Raw genomic sequence first — 26,268 nt, 5'->3', positions numbered from 1 at the left:
GGCCACTCAAAGTAAAACTGTCTTATGCTTAACTGGAATTCAGTAATTTTAGCAGCAGTAAATTTTAATCTCAGCTCTTAGATTTTAAACCACTACATGTGGTGGTCTGTGGATGTAAACAAACTGGTAATAATGTTTAAAATCAACATCATCTCCAGTGGCACAAGGACTACGTGTAATAAACAAACAACTAATTTCAGTAATAACTCTTTACCAGCCAGTATGTACATACTCATCATGTTCAACCAATTTAAACTAAGCATAAGTGCTACACAGATGAATCACACTAAAAAAAGCAAAAAACTTAACTGTAGATGAGCTTGGAAAATTCACAAGTCTGCCTCTACTTATCCTACAAAACATTTTTCTCAATTACACATTAGCAACCTGAAGCACAGATTACAAAAAATTCTTAAATTCCTAATTTGAGCTGTGGGGATTAGACACAGAGTGCTGGTTATGTGGTCAATTAAACTAAAATATACATAACTTAATCACATCTTCAGTATTAGCATTTGTAAACTAAATCCCACAGTTACATGAATAGCTGATGACATTACTGGAATATTCAGGGAGATGAATACCAAAGTAATTATGAATATACAGGTACAGAGTTGTAATAGCTGCATATTCACACTGCTAAATGGTAGTGCATAGTTCACACTTTGATTTCATATTAATAGTCCAAGTGAGAACAGGCTTTGAACTAGCTTAGTGTCAACTTTAGAAACTTCACTGTAGTATCAGAGGGGTAGCCGTGTTAGTCTGGATCTGTAGCAGCAACGAAGGGTCCTGTGGCACCTTATAGACTAACAGAAAAGTTTAGAGCATGAGCTTTTGTGAGTTAACTCACTTCTTCAGATGCTGGTCCTGGAAATCTGCAAGGCCAGGTATAAATAGGCCAGAGCAAGGCTGGGGATAACGAGGTTAGCTCAGTCAGGCAGGCTGAGTTGTATTGTCATCAGTAGATCTGGAGGTGTGAACTCCAAGAGAGGGGAAGCTGCTTTTGTATTTAGCCAGCCATTCACAGTCTTTGTTTAATCCTGAGCTGAGGGTATTGAATTTGCAGATGAATTGTAGCTCAGCAATTTCTCTTTGGAGTCTGTTCTTGAAATTTCTTTGCTGCAGGATAGCTACTTTTAAATCTGCTACTGTGTGTCCTGGGAGATTGAAGTGCTCTCCTATGGGTTTTTGTATATTGCCATTTCTGATGTCTGATTTGTGTGCATTTATTCTTTTACGTAGAGACTGTCCAGTATGTCCAATGTATATGGCAGAGGGGTATTGTTGGCACATGATGGCATAGATTACATTGGTAGATGTGCAGCTGAATGAGCCCAGGATGGTGTGGCAGATCCGGTTAGGTGGGCTTGCAGATTTCCAGGACCAGCATCTGAAGAAGTGAGTTAACTCACGAAAGCTCATGCTCTAAACTTTTCTGTTAGTCTATAAGGTGCCACAGGACCCTTCGTTGCTGCTTGACTGTAGTAAAAAGTCTTTGAAAATCCTGCTTCTGTTACACCCGTGGTTTGATTCACCTCAAGTGCGGAAATACAGCTTTTAAAAAATCAGCAATGTACAAAAACATAAGAGGCAGCTATTTCTGACATGGACTTAACTTTGATTTTTACTCTTCTACTTGCAACGCAATTACCTTAGATTCTACCAGCCCAGTTTTCAGCACTTGCTTGCGGTATTCTCCCCACTGTTTTCAAATTAAAATGTAAAAGATGAAAATTACCTTGTAACTTGTAAACCATTTTTGGATTCAACCTTATTCCAACATGTATTATGCTATATTTACCCATGATTCTGAGTACCACAAGCATCTTCTATTACAATAGAGCATAACAGTACTTCAAAAAAGCTGAGGCTTCCACTGACTTCCCAGGATGTTCTTTCCTGGGAGGAGATGAAAAGGGAAGAAGCCTTGCCCTAATAGTGGCTAGAACTAGAGGAGAGGAAGGAATACCTTGCACTGGTAAACAAATACTCATCCGCCCTCCCCAGTCAGCAAAAATTAAAAAAACAAAACAAAAACAAAAAAGCACAAACTGTCATGAAGATAGGTTATATCTACCCTCAACTCTAGCCAAAATCTGACTGCCCATGAGCATTATTAAAAGGCGCCAATCATGAGGCAGCTAAAGCATTTCTCTTTGGTAAACACAAAAGCTGGCAAGCAGCTGTTTTTAAGACCACAGTCTCAATCACATGCTTCCACTCAGATCACAAACATTTAAGGGAAATCTACTTCCACCCCTAACTTATATTATCTGGCACCAAATCTTGTTCCTTCTGGATTACGATGGCTGAAGTCCTGCCATTCCTCCAACCTCATTTTGATCAAAGTATAGACCAGGTACCAGACTGGTGCATGTCCTCCACTGAAGCTCAACACTGAATGTCCCAAGCCAGCTGTCACTGAGTCCCGTACCATTGTAATGAACCTCCTTCCCTGTGTAAGTGTTCACTCAAGTTAGATGTTCTGCCAGGATGCGTTTTACTAAAACAAGGACATATAATATTGCCTCTATACGCATGTGCTTTTGTTTTACACGCATCTACCAATTAAGATTTATGCCGGCCTTCTACTCTGTTCCGCTCTCCTGCCCTTTCAATAAAGGGCTGTGACTACCAAGGTGACCTTTAACCTCCTAGACAAATTTGTAAGATGACCGTGAAAGAGGCCAGTGGGTAATAATGATTGCACTGATAGGTCTTCCTCATGGCACAATGCATAAACTTTTGTCTTGGTTTAAAAAATATGAGTAGTTGCAACAGTTGGTACTGGGATGGTAGGATGTCAGCTAAACCCCTTTAACATAGGAAAGGGATCAAGGGGTAGGTGATCCTATTATAGACATTTGGGTTGTCTGGACATTCCATTGCTAAGATGAGCAGTACTAAGACATCAACCTACTGGCACTATATCCTGTGATGGGTATATTAAACCAGTGGCTCAACCTTTCCAGACTACTTTTCACGAGTCTGGTTTGTCTTGCATACGCCCCATTTCACCTCACTTAAAAACTACTTGCTTACAAAATCAGACATAAAAATAAAAGTGGCACACTAGACTATTAATGAGGAATTGCTTACTTTCTCATTTTTGCCATAGATATTTAAATACTGTACTTACATTTCAGTACATAGAGCAGTAAAACAAGTCATTGTATATACTGTTTGTACTGATTTTGCTAGTGCTTTTTATGTAGCTGTTGTAAAACTAGACAAATACAGAGATGAAGTGATATATCCCCTAGAAGAGCCCTCTGTACCCCCAGGGGTGTGCATGCCCCTTGAGAACTACCATACTAGACATCTACAAGTAGACCCTTTCCTGAAAGGATCGAAGACGGAGGTAGCTAGTACTGGACATACCCTGCTTGTAAAGCTATAGAAGGAGACAACCTAGAGACTCAGAAGTTAAAACTGAAGGGAGAGGTTTTTCCACTTATTTTGTGTTTTTGGAGGGGGGAGAGAGGGCAGCAGGGAATGAGGTATTAGGCTTCCAAGACCAATTCTGCTTCAGTTTTAGTATTTTCACATTACTGATGAAACTGTTGATGGCAGAATTAATGAGTTTGTATCATTTTGAACACTATTAAAACACAGTGTAAGTGATAGCCATACAATACATAGACTAAATACTTCAGGAAACTAAACTTCCCTGTTCTACCTTTCATGGTATATTAGACTATTGTTTCTTAAAGTACTTGATCAATCTCTTACAAAGAGGTGAAACCGCTGTAAAATGAAAGCAGCTGACTGTTTTCATTGTATGGCCACACAAGAAAGGGAATCCAGAATAATTTATGGTGTGAATTTGAAGCAGATGAACTATTCCTGATGAAATGTCTAAAGTGGACTGAAATAATTTGGAAGGAGTTTTGTGCCAGCGAGAGGTGAAACTGTTCAAGAGCAACTCCCTATGTAAAGAACCCTAAAATGGTTAAACAAAAAGAGCAGCACTAATTTACTAATGCACCAGTGCGATGTGGACCTTAAGTCAGCTGTCTGCTAACAGTGGAAAATGAATATTCCCTCTTCTTGAACCAGGTCATTATAGAACTAGATTTTTACAATTTGAGCTTTTTCTTAACTGAAAGATGACTGCTGTTTATACTGTGCATTATTTCCACCAGGGCCACATACATCAATCTCTTCAGAAACACAATAGGTGGAAAGAACTTAAAAACATGTCTCCACCTACCCTTAAAAATATTTTTAAAAACCACACACCCTGTCTACAAAATCCATTTACTTTAAAAATATTTAAAATCTTAAACTGAAGTGAGTTTCTCAAAGGATGCTGTCACGCAGTTGGCTTTGTACCCATTTAAGTCCTGCAATGGCCTACAGTTCTTTTAGAAAAAAGGTTGACCGAACCCTGCTGGGAGATTTCAGTATGTTTCAACCTGTTCCATCATCATCTTGCGGCTGTACTCGTAGGCCAGGAATAGTGCACCATTGGCGGGGAATGCACGAATCAAAGTAGGCTTTAGTCCAGAATACAAGGCTAATACTCCTGCAAAATGAATCATCAAACAATTAGAAGTGTACATGCTAAACTTTTAAAGACCAACCAGCAACAGAATTCTGGTGTTCTCTGTGACATTCCATAAAAAATATGAGGGCACAATGTTTGAATACGAATATGCATAACTCAAATACGCTTTATGTAAAACAGAACGTCATTCAAGAGTTTGTAATCCCCTGAACTGCTTACAGGCAACTTGTGTGCATTAACTTTCTTGTATGTAAAGTCTTAAATATTAAACCTTTTTAATGGAAATTTGTTTTATTAAATTAGGTCTTCTAGTGAAAGCCATTACTAGTACTTACGGAAGTTAATGGCCCTATGTTCAAAACAATGATCTACATATCCTTTTGTTTTTCCTGTAAGCCCAAACCAAGGTTGGTCCTACAAAGACCTCTGGCCATACTCCTGGTGCTAGATTTCATCTTTAATTTGGTATTTTTCTGGGGGCATGTGGAGAATTGAACAAAGCATTCCAGCCTTGGGGAAATTCTATTTATGGGATGAGAAGCAATCAATGATGGTCTTGACTGGCTTTTGAAACTGCCTCCCCCTGCCCCAAGAGGATACACAAGAACACCTGGAAAGGGGTTGAGGGGAGGTGCAACAAAGGGGTGGAGAAGCATTGCTGGGCCAGGTCAGAGAAAAAGATTACCTCTGGCTTGTGAAAAATTGCACCTGAAATAAGTAGAATGAGAAATATGATTTGTAACAACTATTCACAGTGTGTTATGCTTAGCTGGCGTATTTTATTTTTGCTTAGTAACTTACTTGATCTGTATGTTTTCACTTGCATTCACTTAAATCCTACTTTTTATGCTTAATAAAATCACTTTGGTTTATTATCAAACCCAGTGTAAATAACTGTAACTCTCTTTTGTTAAACTTTTATACAGTGTAAGTGATTTATTGGGGATTTTGGTTCCTATTTGGGCTGTGCTCCTGGGTTCTGTCAAAACCCTGTAAGTGACACCTCGCTGAGCTGTCATCAATGTCTGTTTTACTTGGTGGGGGAGAATGGTATACTGCAAATCTGTGCCTTTGATGGAGACCAGAACTTCTGGCTCAGCAAGATGGGGTGGCAGGGCACTCCAGAGGTCGGATAGGTGGGTTCAATGATACCGGGAACAGCAGGTGACAATCTCAAGGGGAGCTCTAGGCACCAACCCATCATACTCCCCTCTTCAGAAGTCAGAGAGAGTAACTTAAAGCAAGGATGTTAGAAGAATTAGGAAGCAGAGAGCAGAACTTGTCACAGGAAATCGTTGAGGCCAACAACTCAAGATTCAAGAAGAGACTGGATATCGATATGGATTAAGAGTCACCTTACTAAAATTTTGGAAGGCATATTAAACATGGGGCTTCAGTCCATCTAACTTTTAGAGATTTGGAAAAGACCTAATGGGCAGGGGGGTAGCTTGCCCTATGTATTTTTGCTCCAGATTCTAACACCTTTCGTTGATGTATCTGGTACTAGCCACCGTCAGACTACATCCTGGACCATGGATCTGATCCAGTCTGGCAATCCCTACTTTCCTATTTAAGTGTGCGTCTTTTAGACATGTAAAAATTACCACTTCTAAAATTCTTCAGACATAGATCAAATTTGTGGAGACTATTTATTTCTAGTTCCTGTTCGGTGTTTCAATGTTTAAACAACAAGTTAGCCATTACAGAATCCTGGGCTGCATTAATTTATCTGTCTTCAACGGGTAAGACACGACAGTAAGTAGTGAGTGATTGCCTCTGCAGCACTACTTGTAGTGGATGCTTTACACCCGAATCTAAATGAGACCAGTTTCTGTTTTGTTGTCAGCATTAACATTTTTAGTGGCATCATTTCATGGGTCTCTAAAGGTGGTGATGGGAGAATTTCCCCAAGAATTGTAATTTGTGGCCTACCAAAATGGAAGTAGTGTAATTCATTCCCCTTAGCTTAACAGACTAGGTTTCAGAATAGAGTTTCCAAACTAGAGTGGGACACAGGAGCTAGCAGGATTGGTTTGGACTACACATGCTTACCTTCATTTTGTAAAATATGTGCAAATGTTCCCATGAAGCCTGCCTGTTTCCCAGACATGGAAAGAACCTGAATTCTAGATTTGACACAGTCCACAGGATAAACAGCAATCCACAAGCAGATGCCTCCAAAACCACCACTCACCATTAAAGGAATAGGCCCTAAAAACATGAAAGAAGCTGTTATGCTTTGCAAGCTATCCTCCAAATCTGATGGTGTTATGTCTATGGTAGAGTAATACAGAAGCAAGAAAAACAGCATTTAAGAGGAGGTGGAAGTCTTTCTGTGTGATAAGCCTGCACCATATCACAGATGTAAGATTTAAAAAAGTGGCTGTGGATTTTTACTGCATCCAGCCTCCTAATGCCACAAGCACCTTTAGGACAAGAGTTTAAGTGTTTTGCCACGTAAACAAACCCTCAACAAAGACTGGTTTAGGGAAAGCAGGTTTCTTTAACACATTTTGTAACATAGGAAAAGAGGTACTATTACACTCTCTCAGTTCCTTCTAAATCTAAATATTCTTAGTTCAGAAGTGCAACTCACATGCCAGGACACGAAAAGGTGTGTCCAAATTTAATTAATACTCAAGACAAAATACGAACGCACGCCTGCTTCTGTTGATGGATTGGCGCTGGAGCACTAGCACAAATAAAAAGGTTGTAAAAAATTTCCTAAGTAAAGCCAGCAGTTATACTCAATATACAAAAGAGGCATGTCAATTGCCTGAGACTGTAGTGTTACAAACCCAGTCAAGTTTCAGAATACAATTTTGCTTTTGTGATCAAATTTTATAAAAATCCTGTACTGACGGTGGCCAAAAAGCTAGCACATTTACTTACTAAAAAGCACAATAGTGACACCAAGTCCTTTCAAAGGCTGGTATCTTGTGTTTTGAGAGCTAGATAGAAAACCATTGGGTCTCCATCTATAATATCCCTCTCTCAAAGTGCATGGTGAGATAAAACATAAGAACAGCTATACTGGGTCAGACCAATTGTCCACCTAGCACAGCATCCTGTCCGCCGACAGTGGCCAACGACAGATGCTCCAGAAGAAATGAACAGGCAATCATACCATGGTACCCATTCTCAGCTTCTGGCAAACAGAAGATAAGGACACTTCAGAGCACCTGTCCAAAATAAGGAATCCAGGAGTTTGTGTTCATATTAGAATGATACAGCAACTACATTTCACATGCTGCAGTACTAACATCTGAATCCAGAAGAACCAGATAGTCCCTACATATCATAGTTAGGTCTGCCAGACCTATCTATTATTGAGGCTGCTCAACATTTCCCATCAGAAGCAACTAAAGACAGGATTTTTACCCTTTGCCAAAGCAATGGGCTGAAATTTTCATTCATCAGTGTCTGCCTCAAGCTAATTATTTTTTCCGGAAAAAATTCAAGGCTGCACAGACAGTGCACCCACAAACTCACAAGCACACCATGCAAGAGAAGAGGGAAAGGTTCAAATTCCTTGAGATATCAGTAACTTTGTTGCAGTAAACAGTTTGGTGGTGCACTGTGTAGTGTTGAACATTCATTTGTTTTTGCATAATTAACCTCTCCTGTTAAGGGATCTCATATATCAGCTAAACAAACGTACAAAAATAAATTGATGCATGTCAATTCTGAAAATGGCTGGTGTGAGCAGTACTTCACGAGTTACACAAGAGAACCTCATCATAAGCAGGAAACAAGTTGTTTTTTCTCCCACCTGGCTAATCTACAGTGCCATAAATTTTTTTGCAGATATGCAGCAAGTGAATAAAGTACAATTACCAGTCCAGGAATGATTCTGAGACTGGCAGTATGCTAGACTATCTTTTCCACATAACCACAATCAGCCACATACCTAGTTGATCTTTTGGTCTCTCTGCTGCAAAAAACGTCCGACTCAGTTCATAGCCTCCAAAGAAGAAGAAATAACCTGGGACTTCCCGAAGTAAAGTGCTTGACAGTCCATGGTAAAACCCGAGTGGACCATCCTTTTGAACAACACTTTTCACTACTGACCAAACTGTACTGATAGAGAGATTGAAACAATTAATGATACGTACTGCTTTACATTTCTTGATTTGCAATATCTTGTAAGTGCCTTAAACATTACTCCCATTTTACAGATGGGAAAATGAAAGTCAAATCAAGAATTAATTGCAAGGAAAGAATCAGAACTGAGGAGATCCTGGCTGCAATCATTTGGTTTTGTCACAGACCTCAGACAGGAACAGGAGGTGGCAATTAAGGGTATGTCATCACTCCAGGGTGAGCACAGGTGATTGACAATCCAGGTGCAACCTGGATCAGCCTAGCTCAGTTATGAGGAGCCATGTTGCAAAGCCCTATCCTGGTTATTGTATCCTCAGTGAAGCTGTATTCCATGTATGGCTAGTATTTATGGGGGCATACCCCACGGTTCTCTGTGCTGCAGTAGGGTATGATGCTGATTCTCTCCCAGTGCATTCTGGGAGAATTTGTCTGTCCTCCTGAGCACCACATGGGCAACTGTGAGAATGGAGTGGAGCACTAGTCCCACCCCAAGTGACTTATCACATATCCTGACTGCAGAGCGAGCAGGTTACTGGCTTGGGTGAAAGCCTCACTTAGGTTTTTGCCTACAACTTGGGAAACGGTAGCTAACCCAGGCAGAAAACACTGCTAAACTCAGGTCGGAGGGCTGTTTTTGTGAACTGTTGGTGGGAAAGAGGTAGGGGAGATAAGGCAGACATTTGGGTAACAGTCTGCATTAACAACATACAGGAATGTATTTTGACAGTAAGTGGCACACCCTTTGTTGCATTTAATAGCGCACTACAAGTATATTTGGGAGGACTTTTAAAACAGGCATAACATCAACAGACTTCAGTGGTAGTGAGCCATTTCCATACTTACTTGTGTCCTTGTGTTATCTTTCCAGATAACTGCATTTCATGCATGGTCTGCAGGCGACATTTCACCAGTTCTGTAGGACACAGGACCAGGGCAGCAAATGCAGAAGCAAAAGAGCCTGAAGCTGCATTCTGCAGATCACTGCAACAAAGAAACTACAGATAATGCTTTGGCACTGCTCTTCAGTCACATGATAGCCTATTGCAAGAGCACCCAACTATTTCATGAAAGCTTTAGCAAATAAAGAAAAACTCAGTAAGAGCAGAGAAAGGAAGAGCAGTCATTTAAAAGATGTGATCAAAACAGAGCTCCATCTATCTCCATACACTACTCAAATAAGTTCTGCTCATTCAAAAAATATACACATGTAAGTATCTCATTTCCTGAAATGACAAAACATACAACCACTTAGCTGAATTAAATAAGACCTGAAGTGAAATTTGATAAGATCACATTAAAGACGGTATGGCTTCTTTTACCCACGGTATCACAAGGCCACAACTTCTTTACCAGTCTTTTGTTAATGCCTTTGTACAGATAAGAGACATCAAACCCACATGCCCCTGTGATCAACAAATTATCATGCAGTCAGAGTACAGCTCCTCCTCGTAACAGCTATACCAAATGCAGTGGGATGGACATCTGCAACACAGTTTGCAGAACAATGGCCACATAAAGGTACTAACCAATTTTTTTTTTTTTTAATTGTTGGTACAGAGCCTCAGACTTTGGTGTTTTCAAGAGGAAGTTTTGTGGTGAAGCAAAAATGAGCAAGATGATCCAAGATGTTCTCCCCTCCCTCCAGAGTTCGGATGAGTACCACGGCAGAGAGACTAGGTACAGCATAAAGACCATGACTGAGCTGCTCTGCCGAGTCACTAAGGCGGGGGCAATACAGAACTCACAAATGGTGTGGGCATGGGGGTTTGCTCATGATGGTTTTTCAGCCACCTTTGTGTCCTCCCTATCTGAGGTTTTGCTTTCGAAGCTGGAGAATCCTCCGGGGTAATTTATAATCGCACCAGCCTGCAACCTGCAGCAACCTCCACAGGCTGCCTGCTCCCAACATACCCACCACAGGTGCTTGCAATGGGGTCCTCTGAAGACAATCTTACAACTGCCTTGCTCAAAGCCTACAATGGGCGAAATTCTTCTGACATTACAACTATTGATTTGGGGCATCCCTTTATGCCAATCTGATCCTTTTATCTGGCATAAAGATGCTGGAGCAGTGGTGAGAATAGCAAGATTATCTCCTCTTGTGTTCTGTGCACTACTGCAAGGATTTTATTTTGATCTTAAAAAGACAGCAAATACCTTACACATTCTGTAGAAATCAGAAAGTTCCATATTTTCCTTGCCACCAAATCCATCTGTCTCATGAGGACAAACTGCGATTTTGAAGTTATTTAAAATGCTGGAACCTGTTCACTGTATCTAGGATCACCATGAATACTTTCAACCACCATTAAAGGCAGTGCCTTTATAATTTAGCTCATCTCGGGCTTTTATTAGATGACCCACAAGCCTGTTAACTGAGTGCCTTGCTCTGTTCCTTAATCAGGAATGGGAAAACATTTGATCCTAGGAAAGTGGGAAAGATAGCACAATTTGACTATATGAACATTGCTTTCATTTAGTGTACCTTAAATTACGTAAGTGTCAGACTGCTGAGTAACCCTATTCTTCTGTTTTCTAAATATGCACTGATGCGGTGCTTTCTGAATCTATACAAAGAACAGAATGCCTTGTCAGGAAATTAAATGGACCATAAGATTTTTTAAATATACTGAGGAGTTATACTTCCATTTAATTTTGGCATCTGTTTAAAAAATTAGGCTGTGAAAAGTAAAGTGTTTGTATTAGAACTAATGAGAAGCATTTTTAACATACTACAAAAATGAACTTAGCACCAACCAATTCAAGTGGATTCAATAGCACTGATCACTTCGTTTATTGCTGAGCTGGGAGTATATGGTTGAACTGAGAATTATTTGAGGAGCAAGTTCACTGCAAAATTCAAGCAAAAGTTCTGTTTGTTTTTTAAAATTCACCTACATATGAGGTATTTTCTGATTTTGTAGTACAATGACTTAAACCCTAGTATCTTGATTAGGATATCAGTCACTCTATAGAATAAAAACAAAAAGCAGTCAAGCAGCACTTTAAAGACTAGCAAAATAGTTTATTAGGTGAGCTTTCGTGGGACAGACCCACTTCTTCAGACCATAGCCAGACCAGAAGAGACTCAATATTTAAGGCACAGAGAACCAAAAACAGTAAGCGAGGAGGATTGGTTCTCTGTGCCTTAAATATTGAGTCTGTTCTGGTATGGCTATGGTCTGAAGAAGTGGGTCTGTCCCACGAAAGCTCACCTAATAAACTATTTTGCGAGTCTTTAAAGTGCTACTTGACTGCTTTTTGTTTTGATAGTGTATAGACTAGCACGGCTCCCTCTCTGTTACTATAGAATGAAAGGCTTCCAGTTTTATCAGAGAATTTAAGTTTCAGCTTTTCTTGTGCATATGTAGTACCCTTTGTCTGGCATGCATTATTAGTGTCTCTAGTTGCCTGCTGATTTTCCCCCCAAAGCATTCCTGCCTCACTCAAAACACAGAATCAACCTGTTCTGGAAACTGTCAAGTAAAGGAGGCTGTTGAATGTAGGACCGCTACTTCATATGTTGCAGAAGTAGAAAGGTGTCCAGCGAGTGAGGTAGGAGACTGCAAGGAGAGAACTGAGGTCTCCTAGTTAAGGTAGTTCAGCGCAACTCTAGAGAATTGTCTTTGTCACAAAGTGTGTGTGTGAGAGGCAGGGCAAGTCACTTAAGTGACACTCCTTGTGTTTTTCTCATTTTCTGGGTATCTGATGTGAGAGCCTAGGATTTGATTTCCAGAAGAGCTGGGCCCTCACAGCTGCCACATAGGTCAACGGGATCTGAGCTCTGGTTATTTTAATGTTAAACACTGTGGGGCATAAAAGTCACATCCTATGTAGCTCCAATCGGACACCAAAAACTAGGAGAGACTTTTGATTGATCTCTGTTTCTCTCTGTTGCCATGAGGACAATATTTCTCACTACACAGCGGTATCGTGAAGGTTAAAGAGTATCTTAGTGCTTCAAAAACACTTTGGGGAGAAGATATTAGAAATGTCGATGAGAACCTTTTGTCTGCAGAGTCTAGTTAGAATAGTATGCAGTAAATAAGGTATGGGGTCATACATGGAACAGTGAGGAAAAAAGCCCAAAATACTCCTGTGTAGCAGGGTAGTCACCCCACTCCAGGCATGAGAAGGGTTACAAACAACCTGGGAGAGGACTGTCCAGGAGCTGATCAGAGTGGAGCTAGAGTTAGCCAATCAGGGCTCAGCTAGGCCCTATAAGAAGGGATGCTGGAGGTGAGGAGCACCATATTTGTGCCAGCTCTGGAGGGAGAGGGACCTATCTGCTTTCTAGAATGATGTACCACAGAAAGATCAGTGCTGGGGAAAGGCAGGGGGAGCCAGGAGAGTTCTGGCCTGAATAATCCCAGGCTGAAGTCTAGAAAAAGGGGACTGAGTGGTACCAGAGCTGCTCGGAGACACCCAGGGCCAATGACTGGCCATTTCAGAGTGCAGTTTGCCCTGAGGTAAGGGGCTAGATGATGATTGTCACTGAGGCAAGGTGGGTATGGAGTGGGGGGTTCTCCTGAGGGTGAGGACCCCTCAGAGCGGAGGCACTGCCACAGGGAGCAATGTACTAGGTCCTGATACAAGGTAGTAGAAGATGCATAGCTCTGATGGCTGGACTGAGCTAATTTCTGAGTGACCACCATAGGGTGCCATGGCAATAAGTCATGGCTCATTACATCCTGTGAGCACCATGCTTCCTGTGCACTCCATGAAACAGATATCTTGTGGTGGGGTAGTGTGTAATCATATAAATAAGAACAGTACCTTGACTTTATGGTTCAAGGGACCCAATTAAGTCTACACAGGCAATTTAATTTTACAACTCCCAACTTGAAGTATCTGACTTTAATTTAAACATGTAATGTGGCTTTTACTGTGGGAGTGTAACTTCACTTAGGGGACAGGATGGGAGAATCGCAATTTTTTTTTTTTTTTTTTTTAATTTTAAAAGTCTCCTGCCAGGGAAAGGTGATTTAATAGCCAGAGCAACAGAGTGCGAATACAGAGTTCTTTCAATTCTTGGTTCTGCCACAGACTTCCTGCAACAAGGCACTAGCAACTTCAGCTCAGCTTCGTTTTCTGGAAAATGTGGACAATGCCTACCTCACAAGCATCGCAACATGTGTAACTCACAAATGTTTGGAAGTGACTTGCGATTTTCAAGGAGACACTACAAGTCTAAAAACAAGGAAGGTAAGAGAACAGTACAATGCAATAGCAAGGGCTAATACAGCTCTAGCTCTACTGAGGCAAAAAAATCTAATGTAGATAAATGACCCATAGTATATTTCGCTAGTTACTTACATAAGATTCAACAGTGAACCCTACCTACGGAACCTTTCAATTAACATTTCAGATATTCTGTGTACAGTTAATCAGCATATTCGGAAAGTTCAAGAAAATGAATGCATTTGTTTACAGACATGCAAACAAGGCAAATCTGGAAGAAGAGTATTTTCTAGAAGCCCTAAGTTTGGGGGCCTAAGCACAGTGCCTCTAACTTCCAGTCTGCAGTTAAATCATTCTTGACTAAATTATCATCCAGACTATATTTAATCAGAGGGTAATCACTGAGGGAACTGGACACCTACGCACTATGTTGATTAGAACTGAAGTATTCCTAAGTCCTTATTCTCTTCCATTCCTAACCAACCCCACAACAGACATCTTTGGCACATGTTCTTTCGATGCAGAGAGACATCTTTTCTATTGCTGCTCTAAGAATGTCTCAAAGCTAAACTGTACTATTCTTGTCCCAAAGGCTAGCTCAGTCTCACTTCTTGTAAATTAAAATGCAGCTGTGTGCATAAGCTATTTTCAAATTACAAGTATACACACATTTGTTTTAGGAAACTCACAGACCACAAAATACCTGTCGAAGAAGGCATATAAACTGGATCAGAGGGTAAGAAACTGAAAGTTAACCTCAGTCTGTTACTTCTCAGATTTCCCTCTTCAGGCTGGAACTTCAAGGCACAGAGGCCACTTAGAGGGAAAGAGAACTAGGCTCTACAGCCTTAGCTAAGAGCTGGCTGGCTTGTAACTGTCAGAGGCTGACAGCCTTAGTGCCTAAGGTCCTACGTTAAATCCTGCCTGCTGACAGATCCAGCTCTGTTGCTGTTAAGAGTCCAAAAGAGAGTAGGAGGATTATGACTGCTGAAACCTAGAGCAGCTAGTCTCTAACTGTATGTCTGGGGGCAAAATGAACCCACTGGATGGCTCCCAAGAATGGAATTCAGTCCCTGTGCGCTGCTGATCTACAAGGCTGCTCTGAGCCAGACTCTTTCCAAGAAGCTGTCCAAAGCAGGGTGGTGCAGGTGTGAGGTGTTTGGATCATATTAACATGGTCCTCAATACTGCTATGATTGTGTTGTAAATGCAGCTGTATTAGGAACATCGAATTATATATTAGGGAGAGGGACAGCTCAGTGGTTTGAGCATGAGCCTGCCAAACCTTGGGTTGTGAGCTCAATCCTTGAGGAGGCCATTTAGGGATTAGGGCAAATAGATATCAGGGATGGTGCTTGGCCCTGTTGAGAGGGCAGGGGACTGGACTAGATGACCTCCAGAGGTCCCTTCCAGTTCTAGGAGATGTGTATCTCCAATTATTTTATTTATAACATATAAAAATCTTCAAAATTCTAGTAGTCTGACTGATGAGAGAGTTTTAATCTGTGCTATTTTATGCTACCACTCCACTGCTCAATGCTACAACCCCAGTTTTTCACCCTTGCCCTCCCACCCCCGAAAAGAGCCACAACCAGTAAAATTAGTAGTACCATTTTATATTTAGTACAACACCCTAGGAAGTAAAAGCCAATTGATAATGCATTCAAATGTTAAGGCCCCACCAGATATTACATATTCTTCTACTCTGCAACTAATCCACAATTTCTTCATTGCTAGTTCTCTTTAATGATTTCAAAATCCATTCTGACTTGGTGAAAGTCAGTATTTGTTTTACTACTTCACTAGAAAGGCAACTGTGGTATGGAGTTCAGAGGAGATGAGATAAGGGATAAAGTTTAGAATATTTGCACACTACTTCTAAAATGCACAATATCATCACTGGTTTAAAAATAAAGGGATAAATTTCCTTCTACCTTCTCAATTTGGTAGTTGTGAATATCTACAGATGCAATGCACCTAATAAAACCTGCCTTTAACTAGCTGATGCTAAACTCATTCTCCTCTCCTTAAAAATTGAATCCACAAGTGTCTATGTTTTTCCTAAATCCTACCAGGAAAGAAAAGGTGTCATTTACCTATACATGCACACCACTGAATTTTCAGGTTTTACTTTCAATAGCTTATAAGTACTAACAGGACAATCCAGTGTGCACAATGGCAACCAAGAGCTTCACCTCCCCAACCCCCTTTTAAAATGGCAAATTAGTGAAGCCAGAATGCTGAGTTATAATGAATAAGTGAGTGCTATTCTGCATCACTATTGCTCTGAAGGGTAGGATAGCACTGGGACAATATTAAGCCACCTCACAAACCACTCTGGCCATCACTGATATCTGTTTATAGAGCAGTCTATGGATGATGAAGGTGCAGCCTCTTAGTGATCCATGAACTGCAGCTGTCAGTACTCCCGTAGTTTCAGCCCCTTTTTTTCATAAGAACTGTCAGGAGACTTCCAAAAAAGATGCTTATAGAATTCTCTGTTCCTCGTGTTCCCAAACAAATGATACCGTCTGAAGAACCACCATATCTCACGCCTCTCCCTAGCTCCCCCTTTTTTTTTTTTTTTTGGCAAAGGCAATACCTCGTATCCATCAGCAATCTGTATGGTCCACGTGCCAGTGATACTTTTCAAAGTCACTAAGGTTATGGCTACACTGCAGCCCCCTTCCGAAATAAGAAAGATCTTTATTTCGAAATAACACAACCACACACAACGTGCATTTCCCAACAGCACTCCGCTATTTCGAAATAGCATTTCCAGGTCCACAGTGCTATTCTGAAGTAGTGCCATTGAAGCCCATTGTGGCTTACTCTGAAATAGTGCCTATTTCAACAGAGGCACTTTTCCTCTCACTTTGAGGGTCACCACCTTCAGAGTAATGCACCCACTATTTTGAAATAGCCTGTGTGTAGTCTAGATCACAGCTCAGTGATTTCAAAATAACTGGGTAGTGCAGCCATAGTCTTATAGTCCTTCTTACAATGGCTTCCTTAGTAAATAAAGTTGCAGAGCTTTCCCATTTAGGTGGTGGTTGGTAGCACTAGCCGGTCTTTTGTTAGCCCACAAATTGCATGGTTTTGAGCAAGCTCCCAGCTGCATTGGGGAAGAGGGGGTTCGTGACCCCTTTTATAAAATATAAGATAAGTGATGGAGTCTTGTGTAACAAAATTAGTACCTGTGGTGTGGCCAGGATGGGACATGTGAGTTGGCCCCCCAACTTTGGGTAAGAGTGTTTGGGAGCCCCCTTGCTACCATCCCCTTCAGCCAGGTAGGGGTGCATATGTGCATGAGAGAGAGAGAGAGATGCATGCTGTGATCAGGAGTCTCACAAAGGCACATCTAGCTTCAGGAGATGCAGCTCTCCAGCTAACACAGCGCTTAGGACCCATCCCTATGCTGGGGCTGGCTCTCTGTGGAAGGAGGCCCACCTCCTTTGAGGATCCCCTCTACTGCCATCCAATCACTTGCCCACTCTCCTCCATGGGGTGGATTAGCCACAGAGCCACCCCAGCCAGACCAAAGGGTCCTAGCCCACTGGGGAGAGAGGGGCCCTGGAAAAATGGGCACCCACAAGCTTCCCCCACATCTGCTCAGCACCCCTTTCAGGGAATGGGAGTGGGGCACAAAGGCATGCCCTGCCTGCCCCGTGCCCTGAGTCCCGACCATTGTGCCCAGCTGGAGCACAGCAAGCAGTAGGCAGGAACAGAGCCAGAGCTGAGGGATCGATCTGGATGTTAAGCGGGAGAGCCACAACCAGCATCCCCTCTAATTTGTTCCATCCATAGGCAGAATATATTGTTATATGCACCACCAGTAGAAACGCACACTGCTGGCTCTGGGCAGCACCGAATCAGCTGGGTGGCACCTGAATGTCTCCTGGGTGGCTGCCAGTTTAGAGAGTGCTCAGTGCTAAGCGGTCAGTTTAAAGAGAATCCAGTCCAGAGCCCATCCACAGCTATTCCCCATGTTAGTAGTTACACAGTGACGAAACACACCACATCATTATTGGCACTCGACTCCTGTGTGTACAATATTCTGGAGATTACAATTTGTTACTAACCTCAGTTTTGCTTTCCTCTCTAATCCAGAAATGGCCCTCACAATCTGCTGGCAAAACCCATAGCACATGAAGAGGACAGAGTTTTCTGCTATGTTGGCTACCAGTGCTGGGGTGGTCCCTTTATAAAAGCCTCGCAATCCAACTTGCTTGTATGTCTTCACAATACAGTCAATGAGTCCTCTGTACAGGCTGGGAAATGTCTGCATCTTCACCTTCGCTGTGTCAAAGGGCTGGCCAGTCATCACACATGCAGTCCCACCTGAGGAAACAAGAGTGTCAGCATTCAACAGCAGATTACGTGAGTGAATACACAATATAATGAAAAAGCCGTTTGGCATGGGGGTGGGGAATGCAATAAGTAGACAGGGCCAAATTCATCACTGGTATAATTGTGCCCAGCTCTATCAATGTTGGTGATAGCAAGGATGACACCGGTTCTTAGAAATATGTTGCACAGTATAGCAGAACCAAATGAAAAGCTCAAGGCATGATTTAGAACATTCAGACATTCATTCATAGTACAAGTGAAGCAATTCATACATGGAATAGATGGTGAAATATGAGATACCAATTATATTAGCATTCCCTGTGTATTAGACAGGCACCACAGACGAAAGATGAGATCCGTCTGATGTGACAAAAGTGTGCAAGAAACTAAAGCTGAATATGTGAATCCAACATGTTCAGTGGTTTGAGGCCGGGAGAGGTACATTTTGTTTCAAAGGGGTGATTATCATTCGTGCTCTCACTCTGTGTGAAGCCAGTCTGCTCCGCTGGCACAAGGTGAACTGACCCTTTCAGAGGAACTCCAATCCTCTCACTCTGCTTTATTTTCCTCCCAGATCAGGAGATTGCAGGAGACACAGCTAGCCAGGCTGGGAAGCAGGGTATGACACTTCCCCCACTCAGCAGGGGAAGGATTAACTAAGGATGGCAATAGCTGGCTGGGGCAGATGTGGCTTGCTTTTGAGAGCTTGTAAAGGTGCCTGTAACGGGCTCTGTTTAAGGGAGTCTACAGCGAAGCAGGGAAAGAAAGCAGCCAACAGTTTGGAGAGAAACTGGTGGTGGCACATCACTCGAGATGGAGCCAGGAATGTTGACCAGAAGTTTTAGCTTCGTTGAGGACAGCTAGAAGAGACCTGGGAGAAGGCTTCTCTGGAGAAATGTGAAAACAGGAAGTGGCACTGGGAATCTGAAGCGGGAACTGTGAGTTGAGGTAATAGCAACTAGGAAAACCCTGCTTACCAAAAGTACAGACTTGAAGATGCGCAGGACAAGGATAGCTTGGACCCTGATGTACGGGAAGAAGTCCGAGTCAACCAAGGAAAAGGTCTTACCTTTCAGATATCTCCTACACAGCAATGGGACCGACTGAAGGTAAAAGCACTGTTTACTTGCTTAGAATTTATTTACCCCAGAAAAGAATGACTTGATTTGGCCAAAGGGCCAAGTTATTTTGGCAGCCAGGCAAGACAATCTCCAGAGAGAACACTGAAGCACTACAACACACTTAACTAGGGATTGGCAATTTGGATCCCTACAATATCTTAATTGGCTTGCTAGCCTAGTACATAGTGAAATCAACTTCTGTAGAAGGGCAGAGATGCAGCTGCATTACAGCAGCAGGACCCAGCGTAAAACAAGAGCAAGGCACACATCATGAGCTTCCAGGGTGGAAAAACAAAGGAGGCCTTTAAAATACTAGAAGGTGAGGAAGGAAAGGAAGACTAACAGCCGCCCATTAAAACAAAGGAGGATTAATAGAGTAAACAAAGCAAGCACAGTGTCTTTATGAAGGATTTCAAGTATCAAGGGGATAGAGATGTTTAAAGGCTTTCATGTCTTCATCCTGTTTGAAGCTAGTATTTGAGTGGCAACCAAAAAATGGAAATTGAGTAAATAACTCTCTACCTTTAAACCAACTCACCTGTTTACTGACAAGAAACAGGCAAATTTCCTGGAATATTGTACATGGGGGGGGGTAGGCAGGAACCATAAGGAGAGAGAAATGACACATCTCTTTAAATCAAAGTGAGGTTTCCTAGCCCTCATGGTAGTCAATATGACACTGCATTCAGCAACTTATTGTCCCTAGTCTCAAGACTGACTGTTCCAGTGCCTTTGATGCTGACCAGAATGTTACTTTTTGCTGCTACTATTTAATATGGGCATTAGTGAATCAGACCAAAAAAAACCAAAAAAACCACCACAACTCAGTAATTTCACAGTACTACTCTTCGGGACAGGAAAAGGTGCTTGTGAATCATTATAGTAAGGACGACCCAAAAGCTTGGTGGAAGGGTAGACTAGCAACAACAGGCTACTCTGAGATTATGGTGAGGTAGCAGGAAACAAAGAGAGGGCTCTCTCGCCTTTCTAGCAGCTAAGATAGGCCTTTGTATGGAAGCCTTCAAATGCATTATATACCAAACAGCCACAGGTAAATACAAAGTATGTACATGTGGGCAAAGTCCGGGGAAGTAGCCTCACAAAATCCTTTTCAAAGTGGCATTGCCCCTGGATAATGGTAACTGCACCCTCTCTCCTCCCCACGTCACGTTTCATACTGACGTCTGGATTTGGACCTTGGTGCCTTGTAACAGGTGCCATGTAACACATGGGCTACGTCTACACGTGAAGCCAACATCGAAATAGGCTATTTCGATGAATAACGTCTACACGTCCTCCAGGGCTGGCAACGTCGATGTTCAACTTCGACGTTGCGCGGCACCACATCGAAGTAGGCCCTGCGAGGGTATGTCTACACGCCAAAGTAGCACACATCGAAATAAGGGTGCCAGGCACAGCTGCACACAGGGTCACAGGGCGGACTCAACAGCAAGCCGCTCCCTTAAAGGGCCCCTCCCAGACACAGCTGCACTAAACAACACAAGATACACAGAGCCGACAACTGGTTGCAGACCCTGTGCATGCAGCATGGATCCCCAGCTGCCGCAGCAGCAGCCAGAAGCCCTGGGCTAAGGGCTGCTGCCCACGGTGACCATAGAGCCCCGCAGGGGCTGGAGAGAGAGCATCTCTCAACCCCCCAGCTGATGGCCGCCATGGAGGACCCGGCAATTTCGATGTTGTGGGACGCGGATCGTCTACACGGTCCCTACTTCAACATTGAACGTTGAAGTAGGGCACTATTCCCATCCCCTCATGAGGTTAGCGACTTCGACGTCTCACCGCCTAACGTCGAAGTTAACTTCGAAATAGCGCCCGACGCGTGTAGCCGCGACGGGCGCTATTTCGAAGTTAGTGCTGCTACTTCGAAGTAGCGTGCACGTGTAGACACAGCTATGGAGACCTGGCTAACACTGTTGGACCCATGGCACAAAGACAGGGATCATTCCTAGGAGACTAGCTGCTGTGTAGATAGACACACAGCTACGTACAGCTGGCTAGGTTTGTAGACTCGGACCTGGTTTTGGAGCAGTTTCATTGCTGTGGGTTTAGGCAGAAGCCTGAGTTTGGGACCTTCCCACCTTGCAGGCTGCTATAGCCTGTCCTCTAGCTTGAGTCCAGATACCTACCTGGCAAAGAGCCCAGTTGGCTGGTACAGGCTAGTTGTGAGTTCACTGCTGTGCAGACATTCCCTGAATTAGCTGCATTATAACATGCAAGAGATGTGATTAGATGCTTACATGTGTAGAGCACCAGCAGTATTAGGAACTGCACACTGGCATGATTTTTCCATCCTCTTTGTGACGTTCATTTCTCCTAATTTTTCACCCTTAACCACGCTTTAGGTGTTATGAGAAATTGATCATTTCATTTGCAGCTAACTTAAGTGAACTGATGACCGTATGTTACATTATTCAGAATACCACTGTTTCCTTACCTTCAAAGGAGACTCAGCCCTTTGGATAGCTTTCTGCCCTTTTCAATTCGAGAGAGTTTTTAGGGCTGTAGCATTATCTCAACCACTTTGCTTGCACGTGGTGTTTGCCTTCATTGCAAAACTTTACTTGTGACTGGCATTCTGAAACTCATGTGAGCGTAAAAATACACAATCCATGTACTCAAACCTACTGTTGGAAAATTATTAGTCTGAAAGAGGTTACATATTTACTTGTTGGCATTGGTTTCAGTGGAGTGATATTAACCTATCAGATGTTTGCAACACTGGGCTAAGGTCAGTTACTCCCCTCCTTCATTTTACAACAGCTTTCTTCAAATGTGGAAAATGTGCCTCTCCTACACTTTCAGTTATTAATAAGCATTACTGATATGGTAAATCTCCCTCATTAGCAATCAGAAGTCACTTAGCTATCAGATTAATTTATTCACACTTGAGAGGAGACTCACTTTAAGAGCACAAGCTTCTTTGTATCAGATTCTCAAACTCTGAAAATAAAGTTCTTCAATATTACCTGCTGCACCTGCTGTGAGGTCGATAGCAGCTTGAATGGCAGGATTTGTCCTCATGTTTCACTTGCTTCTTGGCTGCTATTGAATAAGAATTTGCCAATGACAGGTAATGTGTTGCGATACGTATACCTAAGACGAAAGAGAATAAAAACATTGGTTGTGTTCCCAATACAAGTCTTTTTAACAGAAGCCCAGATTTAAATGTACAGAATGCTGCCAAATGTAGCTTTTATTTGTTTGCCTCTTGAGAAAGTGGATGGCACATTAAATACCCTACACAGGCAAAGCTTTTCAAATAAAACACTACTCATTAAAACAAATCTGCAGATTAGTGTGAAGGCTGTTTCATAAGAGGCAAGGATTCATTCTCAGCAACAGAACCAAATTAGAAAACTAAATACTGTATTAAATACATAAACTAGTTAGAAACTCAAATACCTCCATGGTACAAGGTACATACTGCCACGTTCAGCATAGTAATTTTTAAAAAAGGAAAGATAAGGAGCGTGAGGAATTGTACTAGCAAAGTGCTCCCTTCCATATAATTTTTTTTTTTGTTAAGGTAAAGGGGATATCTACAGAAGAATTAAAACATTCCCAATATATAATGTACAAATATTTCATCCAAAGTGTTTTAGGCACTAGATCCGCAGTTTCCAAAATGTTTGCCACATATGGCGAACAAGACACAGCAGTGTGGCAATTTCTGGCTCTGGAGCCGCATGCAGCTCCTGTAGCCTTTAATGCCGCTCCTCCTAAAACTGCATGCAGGGAGTGCCATCCGTCCACAGGCCCCTCTGCTTTGTGGGAGAAGCACCTCAGGACAGCGCACGTGCGCGCGCACACACACACACACCACACCACCCCCCCCCCGCTCCCAGCAGGCTTGGCTACTCCACTGAGTCGCCAGCTTTGATTTAGAATGGGGATGCTGCGGGAGGGCAGTTACTGGGGAGGGGGCTGGGAGTGCCTGGCTCTGGGGACGCATATTTATTTAGATCGGGGGCGGGGGGGGGGAGGGAGTGTCTGGCAAATGTGGAAGGATGACAACCACAAGCATGGTGATCTTTGACTTCCTATTGGACACCACTGAGATAGATGATAAAATTAAGGGGAAAGCAGCTCAACATGCACAGGGCATAAATTCTGACAAGGGAGTTAAGAACAGTTGTAACACTTCATTTCTAAAACTGTGATAGACAGACAAGGGTTTATAAGAAATATTTTGAAAGGTCTATTCCTACATACCTTTTTATCATTTTGACAGCTGACAAGTAGTATGCCAAATAGTTATTTATACTTACAAAAGGGATTCTTTCCTTTTTAGAAAGATCTGGCTACTATGAGACTGACTATAATGGGATAAAAGAAATCAGCCATTATTAGTATGTACTGTATTTCTGAAATAATATTTAAAGATTTGGAAGGCATTATTCCTAATAGCATAGTAAACTTGCTACTATTATTTCAAGGTAAAAGCTTCCAAGATTTACACTTAATTACCCTGAAAATAATGTTATTACCATCCACATAGCACTTTGTAATTTTGTTTCTGATCTAGAAGAGGAGCAATGGAAAAAAAAAGAAAAATTAAAGGAACTAAAGAGTCTCTGAATGAAGAGAATCACTATGAGTCTCACTGCAGTGGAACTTGCATGTATTATTGCTCTACCGCAAGAAGTATGCAGGAACCCATATCAGCCAACAAAGTATATATGCCCATTTCCATGCCATCCTGCTAATAAGACATATCACAAACTGGGAATGTGAAGACAAAAGAAGGAAATTTTTTTTTTTTAAAAGAAAAGAGTTAAGTGCCCTGACCAGCATAAGTACCCAGCTGCAGCACTAGATTTAAGATGACCTAATTTCCTATTTCCAGATCTGAAGAAGTGGGTCTGTCTCACAAAAGCTCATCACTTAATAAATCATTTTGTTAGTCTTCAAAGTGCTACATGACTGCTTTTTTGTTTATTTTAACCTGAGACACCATTTAATCAATAGGCAGACTGCAGGCCAAATCTGGATGGCCAGATGATTTTGAACAGACCCTGCAATATTTTTATTATTGTTAAACTTTCTCTGGAACCTGGGCCCTCACTATACCTGGATCAAGAAATCTGGACTTGGACAAAAATAACTGAATACCCCAGATTTATTGATTCCATTTGTCTTAAAGATTTCTCTGGATTTGCAAGAGTAAGTAAATGACTGGTGCCTTTAATCCCCACCCTTAACACTGCTATTTTAAACCATCACTCATTCATACGGCAAATCTAAAGAAATCTTGGCGTTGTGTTGGTTTCCTGAAAATCCCTAACATTTAACAATTCTGTTAGCTAAAACTATCTTGGATATAAGGACCTGAAAGGACTCTCCAAGTACTGGATGATTAAGTCCCAAGAACCCCTGGTAAAATGAGAGCTACTGCCCCACTTCAGAGACCAGAAAGACAAATCATGACTTCTGACTTGCTCATGGACACATCATGCCGATGACCAAAGTAGAATTTGAATAAAAGGGCCATAAAGGTGCCATTTCTTGGCAATGGCTCTTAACTTGCACCCCAATAAGAATAAAACCTTTTTTTGTTTTTTCCCATTTTAGAATGCAAACTTTAAAAAAAACCAGAACCATAAGCCTGAGGCTGTCCTACTGTTTCAGTGTAGGTAGGAGAAGTTAGAGCAAGATAGCATGCAGAGACTGTAATAAGCTACCTGTTAGGGTTATAATAATTATAATTATTATACTAAACACATGTACATTATATAAATAAAAACAGAAGGCAAAAGCTACCGTCAGAGTTTCTGGTCTCATGGGAAGGCGGGAAAATGTTGGGTTAAATCCAAATTTAAAATGCTACCCAGGCCCAACTGCACCCCTAGCACTTCAGGGTAGCTTGTTATTGACACCCTTCTTAACCTGCCTCCCCAAGAGGCAGTAGCAAGGTCAATAGAACAATTCTTCTGCTTGGGGATGTAAGATGATCTAAGTATATTGTGCAAGGGGCGTGATTTTTTTTCAGTCAATTTAGTCAATCACATTTTCTAGCTTAGATAAACCCTCAGAAATAGCAGTTTTACATTTCACTGTCTAGGGAGAAAGACCATTCTGGCTAAATGACCAAGTGGAGCACTTGTTCGGTTAATACTACAAAAGTGCCAAAAATCATCTACACTTTTTACCAACCACAAGAAGTCTTGTGGCACCTTATAGACTAACAGGTATTTTGGAGCACAAGCTTTTGTGGGCAAAGACCCACTTCATCAGATGCATCTGCTGAAGTGGGTCTTTGCCCACGAAAGCTTATGCTCCAAAATACCTGTTAGTCTATAAGGTGCCACAAGACTTCTTGTTCTCGAAGCTACAGACTAACACGGCTACCCCTCTGATACTTTCAGCCAAGCTTGCACTTTTTTTTTTTTTTTTTTTTTTTTTTTTTACACACACACACAAAACCCACTGGGTATTTGGAATTACCACTACTCCCGCTGGAGACATGCTCACGTTACAGCCTCAGCTCTACCCCCCGCCAGGACCCCGTTTCTCATCTGCACCCCCAGTTCCTTGTCAGGTTCAGAGCAAGGAGCTGTAGGGACCAGGCAGCTCCGCACAAGGTAGTGCTCGGAGAAGCTGCTTTGGGGACAAGTCACGCAAGAAGAGGCCCTCGGGCAGCTCGAACGCGGCTGCACCTCCTCCAGGCAACTCCCCCGGCCCGCCTCACCGCCAAGGGTGCTCAGGCCTGTGCTGGGGACAGCGGCTAGGACCGCGCGTGGCGGTGCCCGGCATCCCGGCGCTCCCTGGCACGGGCTGCAGTAACCCCCCGCCGCTCTCACCGCTGTCCCGCGAGGTGCAGCTCTCGGCGACCGCCCAACCCGCAGGGCTGGCCGCGTGCGGGCTGGAGCAGCTCCCTCCGCGCGCCAGCCGGGCCCGGTAGAGCTGGGACCGGGCCGTGACAGGCGCCCGTGGCAGCCACGTGCGCGCAAAAGGAGCCGCCTGTCGACCCCACCCTCG

At 42.5% G+C, this 26,268-nt stretch overlaps 1 protein-coding gene across 1 annotated transcript; it reads right to left on the bottom strand.

The window, feature by feature from the left end:
• Positions 1-1,442: 1,442 nt before the first annotated feature.
• On the bottom strand, positions 1,443-26,268 carry SLC25A15 (solute carrier family 25 member 15). Its single transcript, XM_074987089.1, has 7 exons — positions 26,091-26,268; positions 22,257-22,383; positions 17,881-18,139; positions 9,461-9,598; positions 8,424-8,593; positions 6,566-6,724; positions 1,443-4,531 (listed from the first exon to the last, which is right to left on the bottom strand). Exons 2-7 carry the CDS (start codon positions 22,309-22,311, stop codon positions 4,407-4,409), a joined length of 906 nt encoding a protein of 301 aa, XP_074843190.1. The 5' UTR covers positions 22,312-22,383; positions 26,091-26,268; the 3' UTR covers positions 1,443-4,406.

This window comes from Carettochelys insculpta, chromosome 1, assembly GCF_033958435.1.
Source record: "Carettochelys insculpta isolate YL-2023 chromosome 1, ASM3395843v1, whole genome shotgun sequence".
NCBI classification, from domain to species: Eukaryota; Metazoa; Chordata; order Testudines; family Carettochelyidae; genus Carettochelys; species Carettochelys insculpta.
This window is presented reverse-complemented; position numbering and strand designations above follow the sequence as displayed.

Excerpts from the sequence above, each read along its gene's own strand:
- SLC25A15 (XM_074987089.1), bottom strand. The coding sequence starts at position 22,311 with ATGAGGACAAATCCTGCCATTCAAGCTGCTATCGACCTCACAGCAGGT. Across the intron at positions 18,140-22,256 it reads CCTCACAGCAGGTGCAGCAG|GTGGGACTGCATGTGTGATG; the intron begins GTAATATTGAAG and ends TTGTTTCCTCAG. Across the intron at positions 8,594-9,460 it reads AAGATAACACAAGGACACAA|TACAGTTTGGTCAGTAGTGA; the intron begins GTAAGTATGGAA and ends TCTCTCTATCAG.